Source organism: Hetaerina americana, unplaced genomic scaffold (genome assembly GCF_022747635.1).
Source record: "Hetaerina americana unplaced genomic scaffold, ioHetAmer1.1.p SCAF_4, whole genome shotgun sequence".
Taxonomy (NCBI): domain Eukaryota; kingdom Metazoa; phylum Arthropoda; class Insecta; order Odonata; family Calopterygidae; genus Hetaerina; species Hetaerina americana.
Genome location: NW_027286985.1, coordinates 97866317 through 97884372, shown reverse-complemented (window position 1 = coordinate 97884372; position 18056 = coordinate 97866317). Strand labels below are relative to the sequence as shown.

The window sequence follows — 18056 nt, the reverse complement described above, 5'->3', positions numbered from 1 at the left end:
CGGATGCAGGTTGTAAATTATACACTGATTATTTCTTAAATTTATTCAGAAACAAAATATTTTTTTCCAATAAGTGACAACGCTATATTTTGCTATTAATTGAGAATTTACTTAATTCTGCTGATTTTAGTGGGGGGACAATTGCAGTGACAATAATTTATGAAGTATGATAAAGTATGAAAGTCCCGCAACACTTGATATGCTAAGAAACACATAATATACAATACTTCATCACCTTGCCTGTATTTAGCAAATCCAGAACGTATTCACTCCTTTTCTAGTTCTTGATCATTTTCACATAACTTTCTACTGCAATTAAAGTGATTGGTTAAATTGGATTTAGAAAACACTAATTTGCTATCAATTTATACATTATGCTAATCATCAAGGTTGTTAAGCACCCTAATCTGTTTTGGTGTTGTCATACCAATTTTTTCTTAATTTTCTAATTTCAATCTAGAAAATGATGAGGACCAGGGAATACTGCACAAGAGAAAGACATATTAAAATGAAAGAAGTAACTTTGATTCCATTCAAAATTTATCAAAAACACACCCTCGGTTTTGATATTGGCCATCATCATCAGGCAGTTTCTAGAGAATAATCTTAGAAGACATACTTGTATAGATACATTAGATGGGGGGGGGGGGGGGAGGTAAAAAGAAGGTCAACAAGTTTGGATGCAGATGGAAGCTTTACAAAACATAAGACAATTGAGCCGCTCAATTTCTTTCAATTTAATTTGGATTATTCAAACAAAGAATTTAACAAAACTTGATAAAAAAAGCTGGAAATGACGATTGAGATACTGAATTGTTATCAATGTATAATGTAGGATGCAGTTGTGCACCCTGATGTGGATGGGAATGGATGTTTTTATAGATTTAGAGAGAGATTTGATCATAACCATTTTGATTCTTCTTTTTTTTTGCAAAGTTAGTGGAACACAGATTGAAAAAAATCCAAGCCTGCTCAACTTATGCAACATCAAACTAAAAAACTCATAGAGATGTATCTTTGTTTCAGAGTAATAAACGAAGTTTTGCTAGGACTTCATCTTGAAAATTATGGTCTCCCATTTGAACTTACCATTTAAATTACTTTTATTTTCCGTTGGCAATTCAATCATTGGACCAACATCAAGAGGAGGTAACTCAACCACCAAATCCTTCTCTGCTGATGTCTCCATTGGCACTTGAGCTTCCTCACACGATTCATAAGTCAGCAACCTTTCGACAATGTCCAATATGGCATTAATTACTGAGGGTCTTGTTTTATCACCACTGAGCAAGGTCATGACTGCAGGAATTATCGATTCATATCCTCCCCCAGGATGAAAACGCTGCTTTGCCAGCAAAGGATAATATCTGAAAATGTTGAAGTTAGGTTAACAAACATTAATGTCATCCTGAGTTTATTTGTGTACTATTTACTCAATATGATATAACTTATACCTGGGATTTTCACTCCACACAATTATCAGTTTTAGGAATGCAGTAGGACTATGGATTCCTTCCGTAGGCAACTGATCCAGCCACGGCCACACTGCTGCTTCAAAGAGAGCTTCCACATCTCCAACTCCACATTTATTACTTTTAGTTGACGTGCCAGGCCACGGGGAATAGTTAAGACGACGAAAAAAGGTGGCCACTGCAGCAAGAGCCGCTGCTCTAGCAGAGCGCAAGGAAGCTAAGTGATAGGAATGGATTAGATCTTTCTGAGCATATTCTCCTGCAATCAGAGCATTTGCACAGAGAAGGCAGCGTATCAAGAATTCCAATGCTTCTCTTGATCCGATGGGCGAGCTAGATGGCGAGGGATGTAGGGGTAGAAGAAGATTGCCTAGACGTTCCACGACCACAACCAGAAGGTTTGAAACACTAAGAAGTCGTTTGGGATGTAGAGCTTTTTCCAAATTAATGGAAGACTTAATACTTCTTACGACATCAGCTACCTCCTCATGCATACCTGGAATAATAATAGATAAGTCATTTACAATAGTCAAACATGATAGAACAAGATGGGGTTTTAACATTATATTTCACCTAAACATTTACCTAAAAAACTGTACCATACATTAAACAATCATTTGAGTATGGAAGAATTGTACATCAGACAACATATAGCAAAACCTCTAGAGTAACTAAGCACATTCTTGTGTGCACACATGCATTACCACGGTTTTGTTTGACATTATACAAGGGTGAGCCAATTAATAACACACAAAAATGGAGAGAGGCAATGATAATCAAAGAAATTTATACCACTTTTCTAGAAGTAAACCCTCTACATTCAGATTCTCTGTAAGTCCTTGATAGGAGCCAGCAGCAAAGAAGTCTTTTGTTTGTTGTTGCAGCCCACAAGGAACCTCTACGGCCTACGACATCATTGCTTACCAAAAATGGGCTAGCCATAGGAGTGGTCTCCAGCAGATGACATTGACTGGGGGCTAAGTTAGGAATCTACAGAAGTGGATGTCCCAAGGACTCCCAATGAAATGATCATAAAATCTCCTGCATTTGTCTTGCTGACATTTGCGACATATTAATTGACTTACCCTCAAGCATTAACTATTTAACTTAATTTTGAGGAAAATCAGGGATACATTTAATTTAAATGAATTTAATTCATATTTAAATCGGCTTTTTCACATAGGGATTCTAATGCAATGCATTAAATTGATAGCAGTCATCAGCGGTCAAAGGCACACAAGAATAGAGGGGTAACATGTTCGACAATAGGGGTGTTAGGGAGGGGGCGAAAAGGCGTTGTCTCAAATTTGCATTAATTATTCTCAAGTTCAATTCTGCAATAGGGTAACCAGCTTTGGAGTGATGAAGGTATAGCCCCAAGGGAAGCGGGTGAGTTTGGACATTTTTCGGACAGAAAACTCAAAATTTGTAGGCATCTGGTAAATTTACTGTTTAGAGTTAACTAAAAATTAATTATTTTTGCGTGAAATTTGTATTTTGCTGAGTGCAGTAGATGTTATGGCACAAAAATTCATCGCCCTGAACATTTCTGGGAGGTAATTTAATTGCCAAGCAGGCAATACAATATATTCAACACATTTAATATTCATCACCTGATATCAAGTCCTTCATCATACCTATTACATTAAACTTGGCTCAGTAACAGTAAATATATTTTTAAAATCAAGTGTGCATTACTGATAGGAGAACTTGAGTAAATTTAGAGATATTATTGAAATAAAATGCCAAACAATTAATTTTGATGCACGCATCAAATGTATTACAATTTTTCCAAGAAAAAATGTTTTTCATAATATTATAAATAGGCATTTGCTCCAGAGAAATATTTTGCTTCCAAAATTGTTTCTGCCAAGTTCACACTTAGAACAGTTCCCAAAGCATTTTCATTCAAATGGCATGAAAATGCATTGCTGAGAAATTTTCTAGTTTCCTTTAATTTTTAAGTAGTGTGATTAATGCCTGGCCAGAGAGTATAGACTCAAAATTATTTTGAATACCTGTTGTCACACAGGCACCAAATTATTTACTAAACGATGGGACAGCAAATTCAAAATTATGGCAATATATATATTTCGACAGTTTTGCTTTAACTTTGGAGGATTTCCAGCTGCCTCTTCAGGTCAGATGAACTTCCTCCCTGAAGAATTCAGCTGGAATTCTGGACAAAGCGATAAGTTTGATTTGGACAAATTACATTCTAAAATTTGCATATACATATTTCCAATAAAGGTAAAACATTTCATCCAAAATAACATGGTATTGAAACCATGCCAGAGGAAAACACAAACATAAAATGCAAGAAATGAAGCGGCTAAAAGAGCATACATACCTCCAATATAAGGGATGAGCACACTAAAGGCCATTTTAAGGAATATACTAATTTCACTGTCATGACAACCGGCGATGAAACCTAGTACAAGTGCTCTTCGTTGCTGAGCAGTTCGTTTGTTCCCAGAAAGCATTTTGCTGTAGAGTATCCTAAACGAAATAAGGTATCATTTTCAGTTCTAACATTAAATATACAACAAGACCTAAAATGAAAAGCACAACCAATGGTATTAGATATTTCCTATTATGTAGGAAGAGAAACATAGATCAGATACTATCTAGCAAATGTCATCGAGCCCATTCCAGGCACTCCATGGAGATGAATACATCATTTTGTATGCTTCTCTTTTAATTTAATAGCTTTTCATTTTTTCCCAGTCATTTCCCTTATCCATTATCATCACATCATTATGCATGTGTGTGGGTGCATGCAGAAGAATCTCCTTCTGATGATGAAGGAGTCACCTCCTAGCCCTGAAAACCCTACCTTTCATGAGTTTCCCATACACACACTCAAATATCCATACAAAGATATCCAGTAACTTGGAGAGTGAGAAGAAATATGAAAATAGTGCAGTCCTGTACCAACTCTACAATCTGTCTATGACACAATGGAAACAGCACTTTGTTAGCCACTGTTAGCCAAGAAAAGATGGAGCAGATCGAAAGAAAATTGTTGAAATAGTGGTGTGACCGGATTCTTAGAGGAGATGCAATATTAGAAGAATGGTGTTGATATATAAATTACAGATTCAGGTGGGATTTGGTGGAACTGTGCCATAGTAACAGAGACGAAAACTATTACAATTTACCACTTAATAATCGCAAGTGGAAAATTACAATAGTTTTCGTTTCTGCTATAATAATGCTGACCTTAAATATTCATTTTTTGTAAAAAAAAAGGAAAGGAGACAAGAAGGACCTAAATGATTTTAGGGAGATCCAACCATGTACCATGGCATTCATCAGCAGATTTGTTAGCAGCATTCTAAAATGGGCCGTCAAGAAAGTAATTCGCGTTTCGGCCTAGCCTGGCGGTGGGTAAGGCCAGAGCCAGCATCTTGGTGTCTGAACTTCACTACATTCAGTACGTATCCTGCCATGGTAGTGTGCAGACTGTGGTTCTCCTACTTTGCTTACTGCAAACTGTTAAAATGTGCACTGCAATAGAAAATCCCGTGAGTTATGAAGAGCAATCTGCGATTACGTTTTTACTGGCAAAAAATCACAGGCCAACAAATTCATAGGCAACTTTGCGAAGTGTGCAGAGACGGAACAATGAGTGAAGGTAGAGCGAGGCAATGGTGCATTCAGTTGAAGAATGGCCACACCAATGTTAATGATGAGGACTGCAGTGGTTGGCCTCACCTTGCGACAGAGGAACTGATGGATGGCCAGTTCTTGGACATTTGTCCATTCACTCTTAAACTAACAACACCACTGATGTAAAACACTGTCACTTATCACTCAGTTAATAGCACAAATTTCCCAATGAATGTTAGCAGCTTTGAAGTTTATTTCCAGTAAAAACCTTATCACTAAATGGATTTTACATTTGGCGGGATTTCCATTTGCAGTTCATTTTGACTTGCTACTGTCAACTCAAGAGTTGTGACCTTCCGAACACTGTAGCTCAGGCTGTACTACCCTAGTGTGCGTGTCAATATAGGGATGATCCTGAATGGATCATATTTTTGCCTCATGCAATTAAGTGAAATAATATCAGCTAATGGTCAAGAAGTTCCTTTGATACATGTGGATGTTCAAAAGCCCTATGACTTTGTCCTTACTAGTCAACTTGTAAGCAATGGAAATATTAGTACTGAATATCGACATTGTCACATATTAAACAAGGCTAATTAAGGCTACTACATGTCCCCCAGCCTTTTTAAAATATATATGCAGAATTTGTAAATCAGGTAAGAAAATCCCCTTTATGCATGGAACAAAATACTCTCTACTGGTTGCAGATGACCAGGTATTGACTGCACACAGCTGGCAGGATGTTAAGTTATGATAAGAGAATTATTGAAAACATTTGAAGGAGGACAACTTGAATTAGGCTTGAAGAAAACCAAATACCTGGGAGTAGGAGGAGATGGAGATGACATTAATCGGCCCCATGGTACCATTAAGATAGTGAAAGTCATATTTAGGTTCCATTATTCACAAATCATCAAGGTGTGAATATGATGTACAATGCAGAGCAGTACAGGCTAAATGGGCCGTTAAAATATTGAAAGTGATTTAAAAAAGTTGAGTTCTAATTTAGGAAAGAAAGGAGAGAATCCTGCAAACAGTAACAGAGAGAATCCTGATTTACTGAGATTAGAGAGCTGAAACTTTGATCTAAACATCTGAAAAGTAAAATACACACTGTGCAGATGGAAGGGATAGGGTGGGGAACCAGGATATCCAAGGTAGAGAGGAAACAACATGAAGACATTAAACAAGCAATGGACATGATAGAATCAATATCGCACAATGAATCCAGAGACAAGATCTCCAATGGTATGGATAAGCTTGAAGAATGGAGGTGGTAAGGTGGCCAGGAATTCTGTTGGAATGGTCACAACCTGGAAGGAGGGAGCGTGCATGGCCTGTGGAAGCATAAAGAGGATAGTGGAAACAGCCTCAATAAGGAAGGGTTGGAAGGGGAACAATGCAAAGACCAAAAAGGCTGGAGGATGGGAATACAGGGTAACTGTTGAAAAATGACCAGGCTCTTAAAAGTAAGTGCCCATTTTCATAGATGAATAATTTTTAAACACTTTATGCATTAGAAAGTCATAAACTAACAATGCAGTTACTATCTGATAAATATGCATTACTGAAGGGAAACTTACCTCATCACAAGTGGCATAAGTTGAATACGATGCTCCACCTTTACCTGCTCACTATCTTTGTCTACACGGAAGAGATTCATTTCCGATTTAAACTTTTTTTCATCTATCAACCCCAAAAGATTTTCCCTGAAAGAGAGTAGAGTTATATATTAGGAAAATCATTTCATTTGAATAGCAAGGAGCAGTAAAATGCACAATTCTTAAAAATGTCGAGGATTGAAGCTGTGTCAAGAGCTGACGATTAGCTGTATAATGGCCACTGAGAGTAACAAGTCTGGCAAGAATGGGTGGGGGTTATATTGCATTTATAGTGAATCCATGGAGTCTTTATGGATGATTATTGTCTACAGTGACTGAAAACTCATGTTTATGACAGTTGTGAGGGCATAAACTGCCCTGATTGCGGTGTCCTTAATGGGCCAGAAGTATGTAAAATGGTCAAATGTGATTTTTTAGAAGTAAAAATGCATGTAAGTTCTTCATTGCATATTAAAAATCAATTGGACCATTGTGTCGTCCTAAAATCTTATTAAATAAATACCCAATACTGCATGAATAAAGAGTGAATGCTACTTGTTTAATTTGATGACCCAGTTAAGTAGCACCTACCTGATGATTATTAACAATGACCCAAAAAAGCTGACCTGACCTGAAGAATATTACCAAACGTGAGTGTGTAACCTCTGCATGTGCATTGGAATTATGTTTTCCTTACTGCTTTACACAAAGCAGTCAACTGAAATTCAATTCAATTTCAAAGCTTGGATATGTACCTCCTAGTGATATGTGTTGGATTTATTATTTTGTTCAGAGGCAGGTATACAGGGTACAGCGCTTAAATCCAGACAAATGAAACTTTAGTTCAACAGATAATTTATTTAAAAAAATACGTATGAAAATCCTTTAACATACAAGTAGTGGTATCTGTCACGAGCACCATTGCTCAATGTAACCCCCTTCGGCAGCAATGACCACCTCCAATCTTGTCCTGAATTGATCGCACATACTCTTTAATACAGCACTGTCCATATTTGCGAATACTGCTGCGATAGTGGTGTGTACAGGTGTGACATTAAGGTGCCTTGTCTTATTGGTAACTCTTTTGACTATGCTACAAACATAATAGTCGAGGGGGTTCAAGTCAGGGCTATGTGCGGGCCAGAACTCCTTTGACCAGATCATGTCAATGTTATCTGAGAGGCAGTTGTGGACTAAATGACTCGTATGAGCTGGTGTACTGTCCAGTTGAAAGACATATTTTCTCCCAGAGGCCACAGTTATCATCCACGGTATCACAACATTTTTCAAAATTTGCAGTCCCTTTTCAAAGAAATGTGGCGGCATGATATCACCCTCATTGGACACAACACCTAAGACGTGTACACTAGCCGGAAATTTTGTTGAAGCAACAATCGGGACGTCCTCGGGGTCATGGGTAGGCCAGCAATCATATCTCTGGTTGATCTTTATGTCATAGGTGAAAATGTTTTCATCAGAAAATAATCTGATTCGCCCCACAGCTTCATTTTTTTAGATAACACCATAGCAGGTTGCAGCGAGCAATCCGGTTTGTTCTGGCAGCCTCAGACAGCATGTGTTGCACCTTTATTGTGTACGACTTGTATCATAGGTCCTCCTCTGCCATTTGACACAATGTTTGCTCGCTAATATTCAATTCTGATACAAATTTCCTCAGTGATCGCCCCAGGTGCTCTGAAATCAGTGTCAGAGCCTTCTCGATGTCTGCCGCAGTTTGTGACATGCATTTCCTTGAATGAGCTTTCCTCACCTGGTGAGAAAAACCTTCCCCAGACTTCTCTGAAGTCTGTACTTAGCCACAATATCGTCAGCAGTTTATCGGGTGTAGCCAAAGAATCGAACTATTTCACTGGGTAAATGCCCAGCCTGAAGACTTTTGATAGAAGCAGCTCTTTGATGATCTCTGCACTTTTACATAAAATCTTGCCTATTTTGAGGTTAATACTGTTTACTAGATGCCTAGAGCTTTCAAGAAAGCCAATCGCCACCTCCAGTAGAAGTATGATATGGTGAGAAATTTAAATGGAAATGTCTGGAAATAAGTGCCACACCCTGTATGCCATTTCCATTTATTTCCAATATAGTTTTTTTATTCACAACCCTCTCTTCATACACACAATTAAAAATCATGTCAAAATAACATAGCAGAAAGTTTATAAGTTTCCTTGATGCAGAGTAGCAGACTGGGTTTCTGTCTAGTCAGGTATGATTTGAGTGCCTATATATATATATATATATATATATATATATATATATATATATATATATATATATATATATATATATATAGTATATATATATATATAGTGTCCACACTTATCTAATATTCTTACCCTTCTGATTCTAGCACAAACTCAACTAATACATCAAAGATATTAATGGATAATTTTTGACTGCAACTCTGATAGTGATATAAAATTACTCGTTTCACTCAAAACTACTAAAATAAATGACAAAATGGGATATCAATAGGAACTAAGGGAAAAGTTTACAATTAATATTCAGTTTTCCATACCTGTAACTGAGGAGACTTTTGCATCTGTAATTCAATAAACAATCCAATGACTGTTGCTGTATTTCTGCATGGCGATGAGACATTAGATTTTCAAAAATCAGGGCTAGCTCAGGTTCTTTGTACATTGCCCTTGGGTTTCGCATCCGTGAAAGTAGCTTCAAGAAGGCAATCATTGACCTAAAATTGGAAAAGAATGAAAAACAGGAAAATAAAAACTGCCATAATTATGAAAAGAACAATACTTTGATTTCTCTAAATGACTGCTGCATATACTTACTTTGTAGATGATCTACATGATAGTATATGAGGTTTATCACTGCTTTCTATGTCATTAGACTCTGATTCCTCCTCCCCCAGTGCCACATCGGAAGTTTCATTCAAGTCAACATCATTTTCAGCCTTCCTTATGTCCCACACTGGTGAAAGGTTTGAGTCAGATCTTAAAAATTCTTCCCTAATAAAAATAAAATAGTGATCAGGGACTCCTTCCTGGATATAACTATTTCCCAAGCAAAAGGCATATTTTTCAGCACAAAAAACTCACTTATAGAAGGTCAAAAATATTTCAGAAACATCTCTGTTTCTTGCCTCACAGACCTCCACTATTTCACACATTGTATTTAAGAGCTGTATACGGTAATTGATAAAATCAGGGGAGTCACACAGGGCAAATCTCTTGTTATACCAAGCAGAAATATGTTCACCTGAAAGGCAGAGAATAGCAGTATTAAGACACATAAGATACTATACCTGGAATCATTTTGTGATAATTTTGAATACACATTATGATAGAATGCAACCACAATGTACATATTAAAGTCATCACTGCTTTGATTTGGTGACATTTACACGCAGTAAAACAATAATGAGATGAATTTGAATACAGTGGAACCGCTTGACGAGCACCTCGCATAGTGAGTAATTCGCATAATGACAGACGAGGAGAGATTTCCACGAAAGATTGTATGTCTGCTGCTTCGGTTTATGTTCAGCACTCATCTACTAGCAACCTAGTGTCAATAATGATCATTATGCATTCATCGATTATGTATTTTTCAAAACTTTGTGTTCAGATATATTATTTGTAATCTTTTGGGCATTCTATTAATATTTTGTGCATAGTTTTGGAAATGTCACCAAAGAAAAAACTACAAGAAGACAGACATAAGAGTAATAATAATAATATACTTTATTCATCTTATAATCATATTCACATATGGTAGATATCGTCATTTAGGAACATACAGTTGTTCCTAGATAATATAGTATACAGCACAATATACACTACATTGCGGGCTGACTTTACAGATTTTGGAAGCATATTAAACAATTTGATAGGTAGACCTTCAACTTTGTAAGTCCTATCTAGCCTACAGTATGGAAAATCCATATTAGACTTTGCTCTGGTGTTATGGCTGTGAACCTCAGCCCTAGTGGAGTACATACTCGTATTTTCTTTTACATGAACTAATGAATAGAATACATATAAATTGTAGACAGTCATAATTTTTAAATTTATAAAGAGAGGTCTACAGTGTTCAAGTGGACATGAATTAGATAAGGTACGGACTGCCTTTTTCTGCATCACAAAGATTAGCTTAATATCAGATGCATGCCCCCAAAGTCTAATGCCATAAGTAATATGTGAGTGAAAGAATGTATAGTAGGCATTAATTAAGTAGTCCTTACTAACATATAATGTACAAAGATAACCATAAAAAAGAGGAGTAAATTCATTGAAAAGGGAGAACCGAGTGTGAGCAAGGGTGATCTAGCATACACATACAACCCTACATAAGCAATTTGAAACCATCCTTAAGAAGAAGGACAATTAAGGAGATGTTTCAAAGGGAGCAACAAGAATATCTACACAACAATTATGTAACCTCAACATTATTGACAGGTTGGTTCTAATATGGATTAATGAGACGCAATTGCAATGTGACACTATTGGTGACAAGGCGAAAGTTATTTTTTCCGACATCATTAAGAAGACAGCAGATCATCAACAGCCACAGAAAAAGCATTTAAGGGAAGCTGCTGGAGAATCGAGAAGTTTAAGAGAAGAACTGACAGAAATCCTGTGATGACTTCAGAATAAGATTTTTTCTCAACACATCCCACCTGGTGGCTTCATGAGGATGTGCTCAGCTTGAATTCTTAATAGAATTAAGAACCTTCTTGATTACCCAGTCCAGGTATTTGGGAACATGCTAGATGATGATAAGGACATGCGGAATGCATGGCGTGAAACTAAAAGAGGAAGTCAATCTCCAGCAACACACAAGGAAAAAAATCACAGACATCAACCTGAAAGGCGGTTTGATAGTTAAGGGCAGTTCTAAGCCCAATGACATGTTACATTCATACAGCAGAGTAATTGTAAGGGGATCCAGTATCTTTACCTCTGCCACCCATGGTTTTCCATTTGGTAGCCGAAAAACACAGACAGCTTGCTTTAAGGGCTGAGGGTGCCCAAGGGCATCACCTGGAATTGAACCGAAGCCCTCCGATCAGTATTTAAATGCTCTTCACTTATACATCACTCATAAGTGAAAGCTACGGAAAAAGAAATGGTGTGACAAGCTACCAGTCTCTGCTCTCAAATCCTGTGATCAAAATGTATAACTTGAATCCAATTTTTTTCAGATTACAAGCACTTTCCCTGAAATAATTTCTATTTCAGAGCGTACCTTCGCAGCATTTTGTGATTTCACAACTTGGATGCAGAAAACAGTGCTTAGAGGAGATTGGCTGGCCTGGTCTCACTTTAACACCGTTACGACAATTTCGAATCCCAAAGATATGCTTGACACATTTTGATAAGGGAAAGCACTGATTTACCATTCAGTGAATCATGTCAATCTTTGTTGATGGAAAACCAATATGACGAATGACCCATATCATTTTTTTAACTAACCCCTTAATTAATACCACAAGGTAATAATTAATTTCTTACTTTATGCCCAATTCAAAAACACCTGTGGTTTACATTATTTTTTTGGTTTAGGGAAATAACTGAGGCAGGATACATTGTTTTATGCACAATTGAACATTCACATGGGCAGTTAAAACACACTGTAAAGAGAGACAAAATTCCAACAGTGTTGAGCTACATGTGATTTTCTCATAAAATTTGAGCTTCGTTAACAACAATATGCATCCATGCATTTTTTGACATTGTTTTCTGAAGACATTTAGAGTGTTTGAAATTATTAAATACAACATGTTTTAACACACAAGAGTTATTTTTACTTAGCCACCAGTGGACGCACACTGGCATGCTAATACTGGTACAAACCAAATGCACATACATAAACATGCCCCCCCAAATGCATTCCCCCCTGGATTCACCACTGCTTAATTATACTCTTCTATCCAGGGTGTTAGAAAATAATATTGCTCCAGAAATATGCCTGAAAGCAAGTTCATTTGAAAATTCTTAAAACCAAAGTTTCGCAAAACAATTAGAAAAAAGCCGATTTTTTAACGATTCTTCTGATCATCTTTAGGTCAAGTTTATAAATGTTCTCAAAGTACAGTCAGTTGAAATTCTTCCTTGCTAGCTCCATAACACTTTTGATTGATTATCAATTATATTTCTCTTTTCTAAAGTAGGCTTGATCATTTTGAGCACAGGTGTCCGTTAAAATGTAGAGAGAATCATAGGCATCAACAAATCAGAAGACAACCAACCACAAATTCAAGGGACTAATTAAATAGACTAGAACTAAGATCAGTGCATAGCACCCGAGAAGGGATATGGAGAAATTCATCAAACACTCAAGTTTCCAAGTGACAAAGCACAACATAATCCAATGCAGGAATTACACAAGGAGGCTCCATTCAAACCATGTACCAGAAGCACCAAATACTTCTCCAAAACATCTGACAGAAAATAAATAACTGCCTCTCCTAATGATTAATAATTGGTTTGACCCATAAAATAGCATAAAAGGACCCAAGATACATATGAAATGGGATTTGATAGAGCAGTAAAAAGTTCTTGACTGACATCTAGTGAAAGACTAGCATTGATGTACTCTGTCTGCAGTAAAATCACCATAGATAGAGGTCCACTCACTTTTGGTAAAGAGACAGCCACAGCAGTGATGCTCCCATTTTTCAGCCATTTGTGAGGCACTAACTAATTCGTCAGTTACCACCTTCCAACCACGTTCAACTCTCACATAATGCATGGACAACTTTAGCTGGTGGAAAAATACTTTCCAAAATAACTTTGGATTACCACGAGCAAGTGATGCAATCAATTTACACGTGGGTTCCCAGAGCAACTTGAAATTGGCAAAGTAGATGCCAAGGAGATACTGCAATATCACCTAAAATATAAAACAAAACAGAATTTATAGATGGGTATATTATGGTGCAATACTGGCACTAAGGCCAATTAAATTCAATTCAACTAAGGTAAATTGTGCTACAGAATGTCTTGATATATTACCTCATATGAGCTGAATGAAGGGAATGAAGTGACGTCTGAGAGTGATGCTAAAGCATCCATGAGTCCAATTTTTTGCCTAAAATCATGAATAGTTAGTGGAACATCTTCTGCTTCAAGGCAAGCATTAAATATGCCAATTTCACTTCTTTGGCACATTTCAATGGCTTCCACACTTCTGAGAATACTCAAAGTCAAACGGCACACCTAAGGATACATAAATGAAAATAGAATTGAAACAATTTTTCATCCTCCAAGAAAAAAAGTGAACAAAATACATTACTATATAACAAAATACACAATATTTTTTTGTGAGAAGTATAAATACATATCCTAAAAAATAGGCAAGCACAGGTAAAAACACACTTTAATACTCTCCATTGAAGAGACTTCATCCTGAACTTGATTACCCTGCGAGATATTGAAATGGCCACATACGGGACATTAGGAATGGCTGATTTAATTTTAAACCATGGGATGATTTTTACATTATTACCACGAAGCATTTTCATTCTATTTTTACAGTCCTTACATTAAAAGTTTTTAATTTTTATCATTTAAAAAGAATTTTCAAGGAACTTTGTAAATATTTTTGACAATGCCCAGGTTTGCCGATGAAAACTAATAGCTTTCACATATTGAGTTACCCTGTGCCAGGGACATACAATCCCCATACACAGGGGTCCAAATATATGGATGGTATAAAAGTGACTTCTTAAAGAAAAAGGTGACTGATGGTGGTATTATCTTTACCAAAAGTGACAATTTGTGCATAAAAAATATACTATGAATAATTTACTCCATTATAAGCAACTAATAAAATGATTATTACATTTTTAAAGGATGAAATTGGAATTGCATCATTATGTTACCAACTGTGAATATTATTATTGCCATTCTACCAGCAAAGGTAAATTTTGTACAGACATACACTATACAATTATACAAGAAAACATTTACTTGCACCTACAAAGAAATAATATGTAGCCCGTGATCGGAAAATACAGATCTCCTTTCAATTCTACAGGCTCCTTTCATTCTGTCCTACATCCCTATCCTATTCCTTCCCTTCCTGTTTGCCCACCGTTCTCCCCTCTATCACAATCTTAAACATCCCATTACCAATCAAAATGCTCCGCATCCAACAAAATGGTGTTTATATTATTCCAGAGTTTTAAATATTACAAAACCATAGTACAAGCATATAGTACACAGGCTGCCACTCACTGTAGAGATACATATCATGGCCTCTAGGTACTTCCACAATTAAAACTTTGGAGACAATCATAGATCATTTTCACGGAATTCATTAATGGCTTACAGCTAATATAAATATAAAATACTGATACTGCTAAACTGCTGTATCATCAATCTCGACATAATGGTGCCGCGACTGGAAGGTAAAGAAATTAAGGTTGTCTATAGTGTGGTTTTATTGATAACAAAGGATAAGCAAGAGAGTGATGGAAGTAATTCTTTAGAAAACAAACAAAATTCAAAATTCACTGTAAAATTTATAAAATTTGACACATTTCAACTTCAATAAATTAATCATTCTTCAACAGTCCTCATTATCTAAGGAAACAATGGCCAAGGGTAAAGAAAAACATATCATTCACAAGGTCATCGTACTTATGCAAGTAACTGTTCTCAGAAATTGAAAAGATGAAGTTTAGATAAAAAAGAATATTAACAATTATATCCTTAATAGTGGAAAGAAATGTCTGAGGCTAAACAAAGAAGCACTAAAATGAAGGAATTTTTCACTTTTAAAATTTTAATGCATACTCGTTTTCGCAGATAACTTCATTATAAGTTACCGTCACAGTGTCTCCTGTAGTTCTTCGTAATAATCTAATAACCACTGCCAGTTATATCAATAACTAAACACAAACACATGTAATATCTTGTCTAATTAAATATCCATCACAAAACAACAACTTAAAAGGAATATAGAATCAACACATCTTGTTAGATAAGCATTTAGCATTTTTGATACACTCAAAGGCTGTCAGTAATTTTGCCAGTTATCTCTAAAAGATCAAGATTTGTAGAAGTAGGGCCTGTTTAAGCTTTTAATTCCCTTCATTCATCCCTTGGTACCTTTGATTGTATGAGTAATGCTCACCTCTCAAAAATCTTTGAAATCGGTCCACTTTCAAGATTCTTTTTAGCGCCTGAAGTGCATAATCAGCAAATTCCTTTCCTTAACATCTCATTTCTACTCAGTTGTTTTTATTTGCCCAAAATGTTCTTATCACCATACAAAATATGCATTCCATTTTCATCCCTTCCACATGCACTATTTCACATATTGTACTTTCCTGATAAGATCTTTCAGGAAGGAAGAACCACACACTCTCCCCACCTAATTATGTATCTCTGAGGGTTGCCACAGTTTTTATAAGAGCTCACTAAAAGATGGCACACACACAGCCAAAAATCACAAATGATCACTCATAATCACTATGATTTTAGTCAATTTACAATTGGGTAATTTTGAGGAGAAGGAGGTGATTAAGTCCAAAGAATTACACAGTGGCCAATGACAGGTTTGACAGGCACAGACCTGAAGAAGTTATTGCATAGTCTAGCATTCATAGACTAAACCTCCATTGTGCCAGGACAATTGAAATTACTTTTAATTTCCATGATGAAGGAAATTCAGACCACATAACCGAGTGTGAGAGGAGTGCAGACCCCTTTGCACCTTTCGAAAAGAGTAGGCTAATGCCGACACCAGGTGTCTCTCCACCCTTCCTTACCCATCCATCCCTCATAGTGCAAATGACCTTAGTTGTCAATCGCCTCACATACAACCTACTATTACTACAAGTACACAATACTTTGTGCTCAGCTCAACAACTTGAAAAATGAAATATGCAATTCACATGTTCTATTTAAATATATGCAAATTTGCCTTTAGATTCTCAAAAACAATCTTAACTTAAAAGAGTATCCCACTCTTACACTTATCACTTCTATTAAATCTTGCCTTTTGCCCTGCTAACAATGGTTCGGAATGAAAGAAAATCACTTTGACCACCAATACTTGGGGTGGTGTCTTCCTTCACCTTGCGTTGGGGGCACACAGAATCCCTTGATCAGATACAAGCTCCTTCCTTCTGTGCACCTGCATTGAGCGGCATCAAAATTCTCTATTAACTGGAACGAACAGCCATAATGTGGAAGCACACGCAAAGTACATGGATTTTTTCTGTGCATGCGCAGGCCACAAAAAATTGTGGTATTATTTCCTCTCCCACAGTGATTCCTTTCTTTTCTAGCTTAGTACTGCCTTTCATGAATACCAGCTCTCAGATTCTTTGATAACCACTTTTGGGCATAGGTGGCCAACAGCATGTAAGATGATTGTGTTCAGATGTTCCAAAAAGCATCAACAAACTCTGATGCTATTGTAAATGATTGTTTTTCTGGGCATGAAACCTAATGTCAGTTCATAATTTTTTCCAATTCACTGTATATCCCAGTTAAACTAGAAATCACTTTGGTCCTATAAAGCGTTAATAAGAAGTACTTTTTACTGAAAATTTCAAGGATGAGGTTTTAAGAAGATGAAGCATAAAAAGATGAAAAACTGATTACCTCTCTGAATGGGGAAGAGAGATTCCCATTCAGGATGCTGTACATGTCACCAATGAGGGCAGGCTCTCTCCTACCCTCACCAACTTCCTCATCGGCTCGGTCCTCCATTTGGGCCGTGAAGTACACATCCACAGCTCTCAACGCAGGCAATCCCTTGGCTTCCTTGGCTAATGGCAGCAACAATCCCATAACCTTATCACAAGGAATGTGTCTCGAAATTCTCCCCTCTTCATCTTTCAACAAAACCGACGCAATCACAGCCTCAGAGACACAAAACAAAATGTTTTCTTTTTTCAGGCTCTCATGACCTTCATTCCCATCCATCATATCAAATAGGGCAGAAAGTGATGCGGTTAAAGTCTTGCTAAAACCCTCAACGCCCCTTAAATGAGGCAAAATGATGAGGGCATTAACAAAAGAATCAAGATGAATAAATTTCTGTTGAACAGGAAGAGATAGAGCTTCGTCCAGTATGCTAGAGAAGTAGCTTGCATCCTTAGGTGTACTGCCCCCACTGAAAATAGTGAACAATGAAGCTTAAGAGATTTACAATAAGGGAACTATTTCAAATGATAGGGAGTGAGATTTCAGTAATAATAGAAGTATTTCTCCCTGCACTTTATTTTAAATCTACAATCGGATGTTTACCTAATTTAAGTTTTTTCATCCAAATCAGTACAGATAGTTTTGGCTAATTCATACATAAAAAGCCATTAACACTTACAACAGTATATGAATACTAGATCCCTTTAAAGATATATTCAAAGTTA

At 36.6% G+C, this 18056-nt stretch overlaps 1 protein-coding gene across 1 annotated transcript in view; it reads right to left on the bottom strand.

Moving 5' to 3' along the window:
- The window catches only part of LOC139691848 (small subunit processome component 20 homolog), a 71006-nt gene that overhangs the window by 40485 nt on the left and 12465 nt on the right, over window positions 1-18056 (bottom strand). Inside the window, exons 8-17 of the mRNA XM_071589757.1 lie at window positions 17287-17800; window positions 13684-13887; window positions 13306-13561; window positions 9766-9925; window positions 9499-9675; window positions 9222-9398; window positions 6668-6793; window positions 3823-3971; window positions 1455-1968; window positions 1090-1367 (exon numbers count right to left, since the gene is read on the bottom strand). Coding sequence (XP_071445858.1) covers window positions 1090-1367; window positions 1455-1968; window positions 3823-3971; window positions 6668-6793; window positions 9222-9398; window positions 9499-9675; window positions 9766-9925; window positions 13306-13561; window positions 13684-13887; window positions 17287-17800 — 2555 coding nt within the window. The remainder of the gene's footprint in view (window positions 1-1089; window positions 1368-1454; window positions 1969-3822; window positions 3972-6667; window positions 6794-9221; window positions 9399-9498; window positions 9676-9765; window positions 9926-13305; window positions 13562-13683; window positions 13888-17286; window positions 17801-18056) is intronic.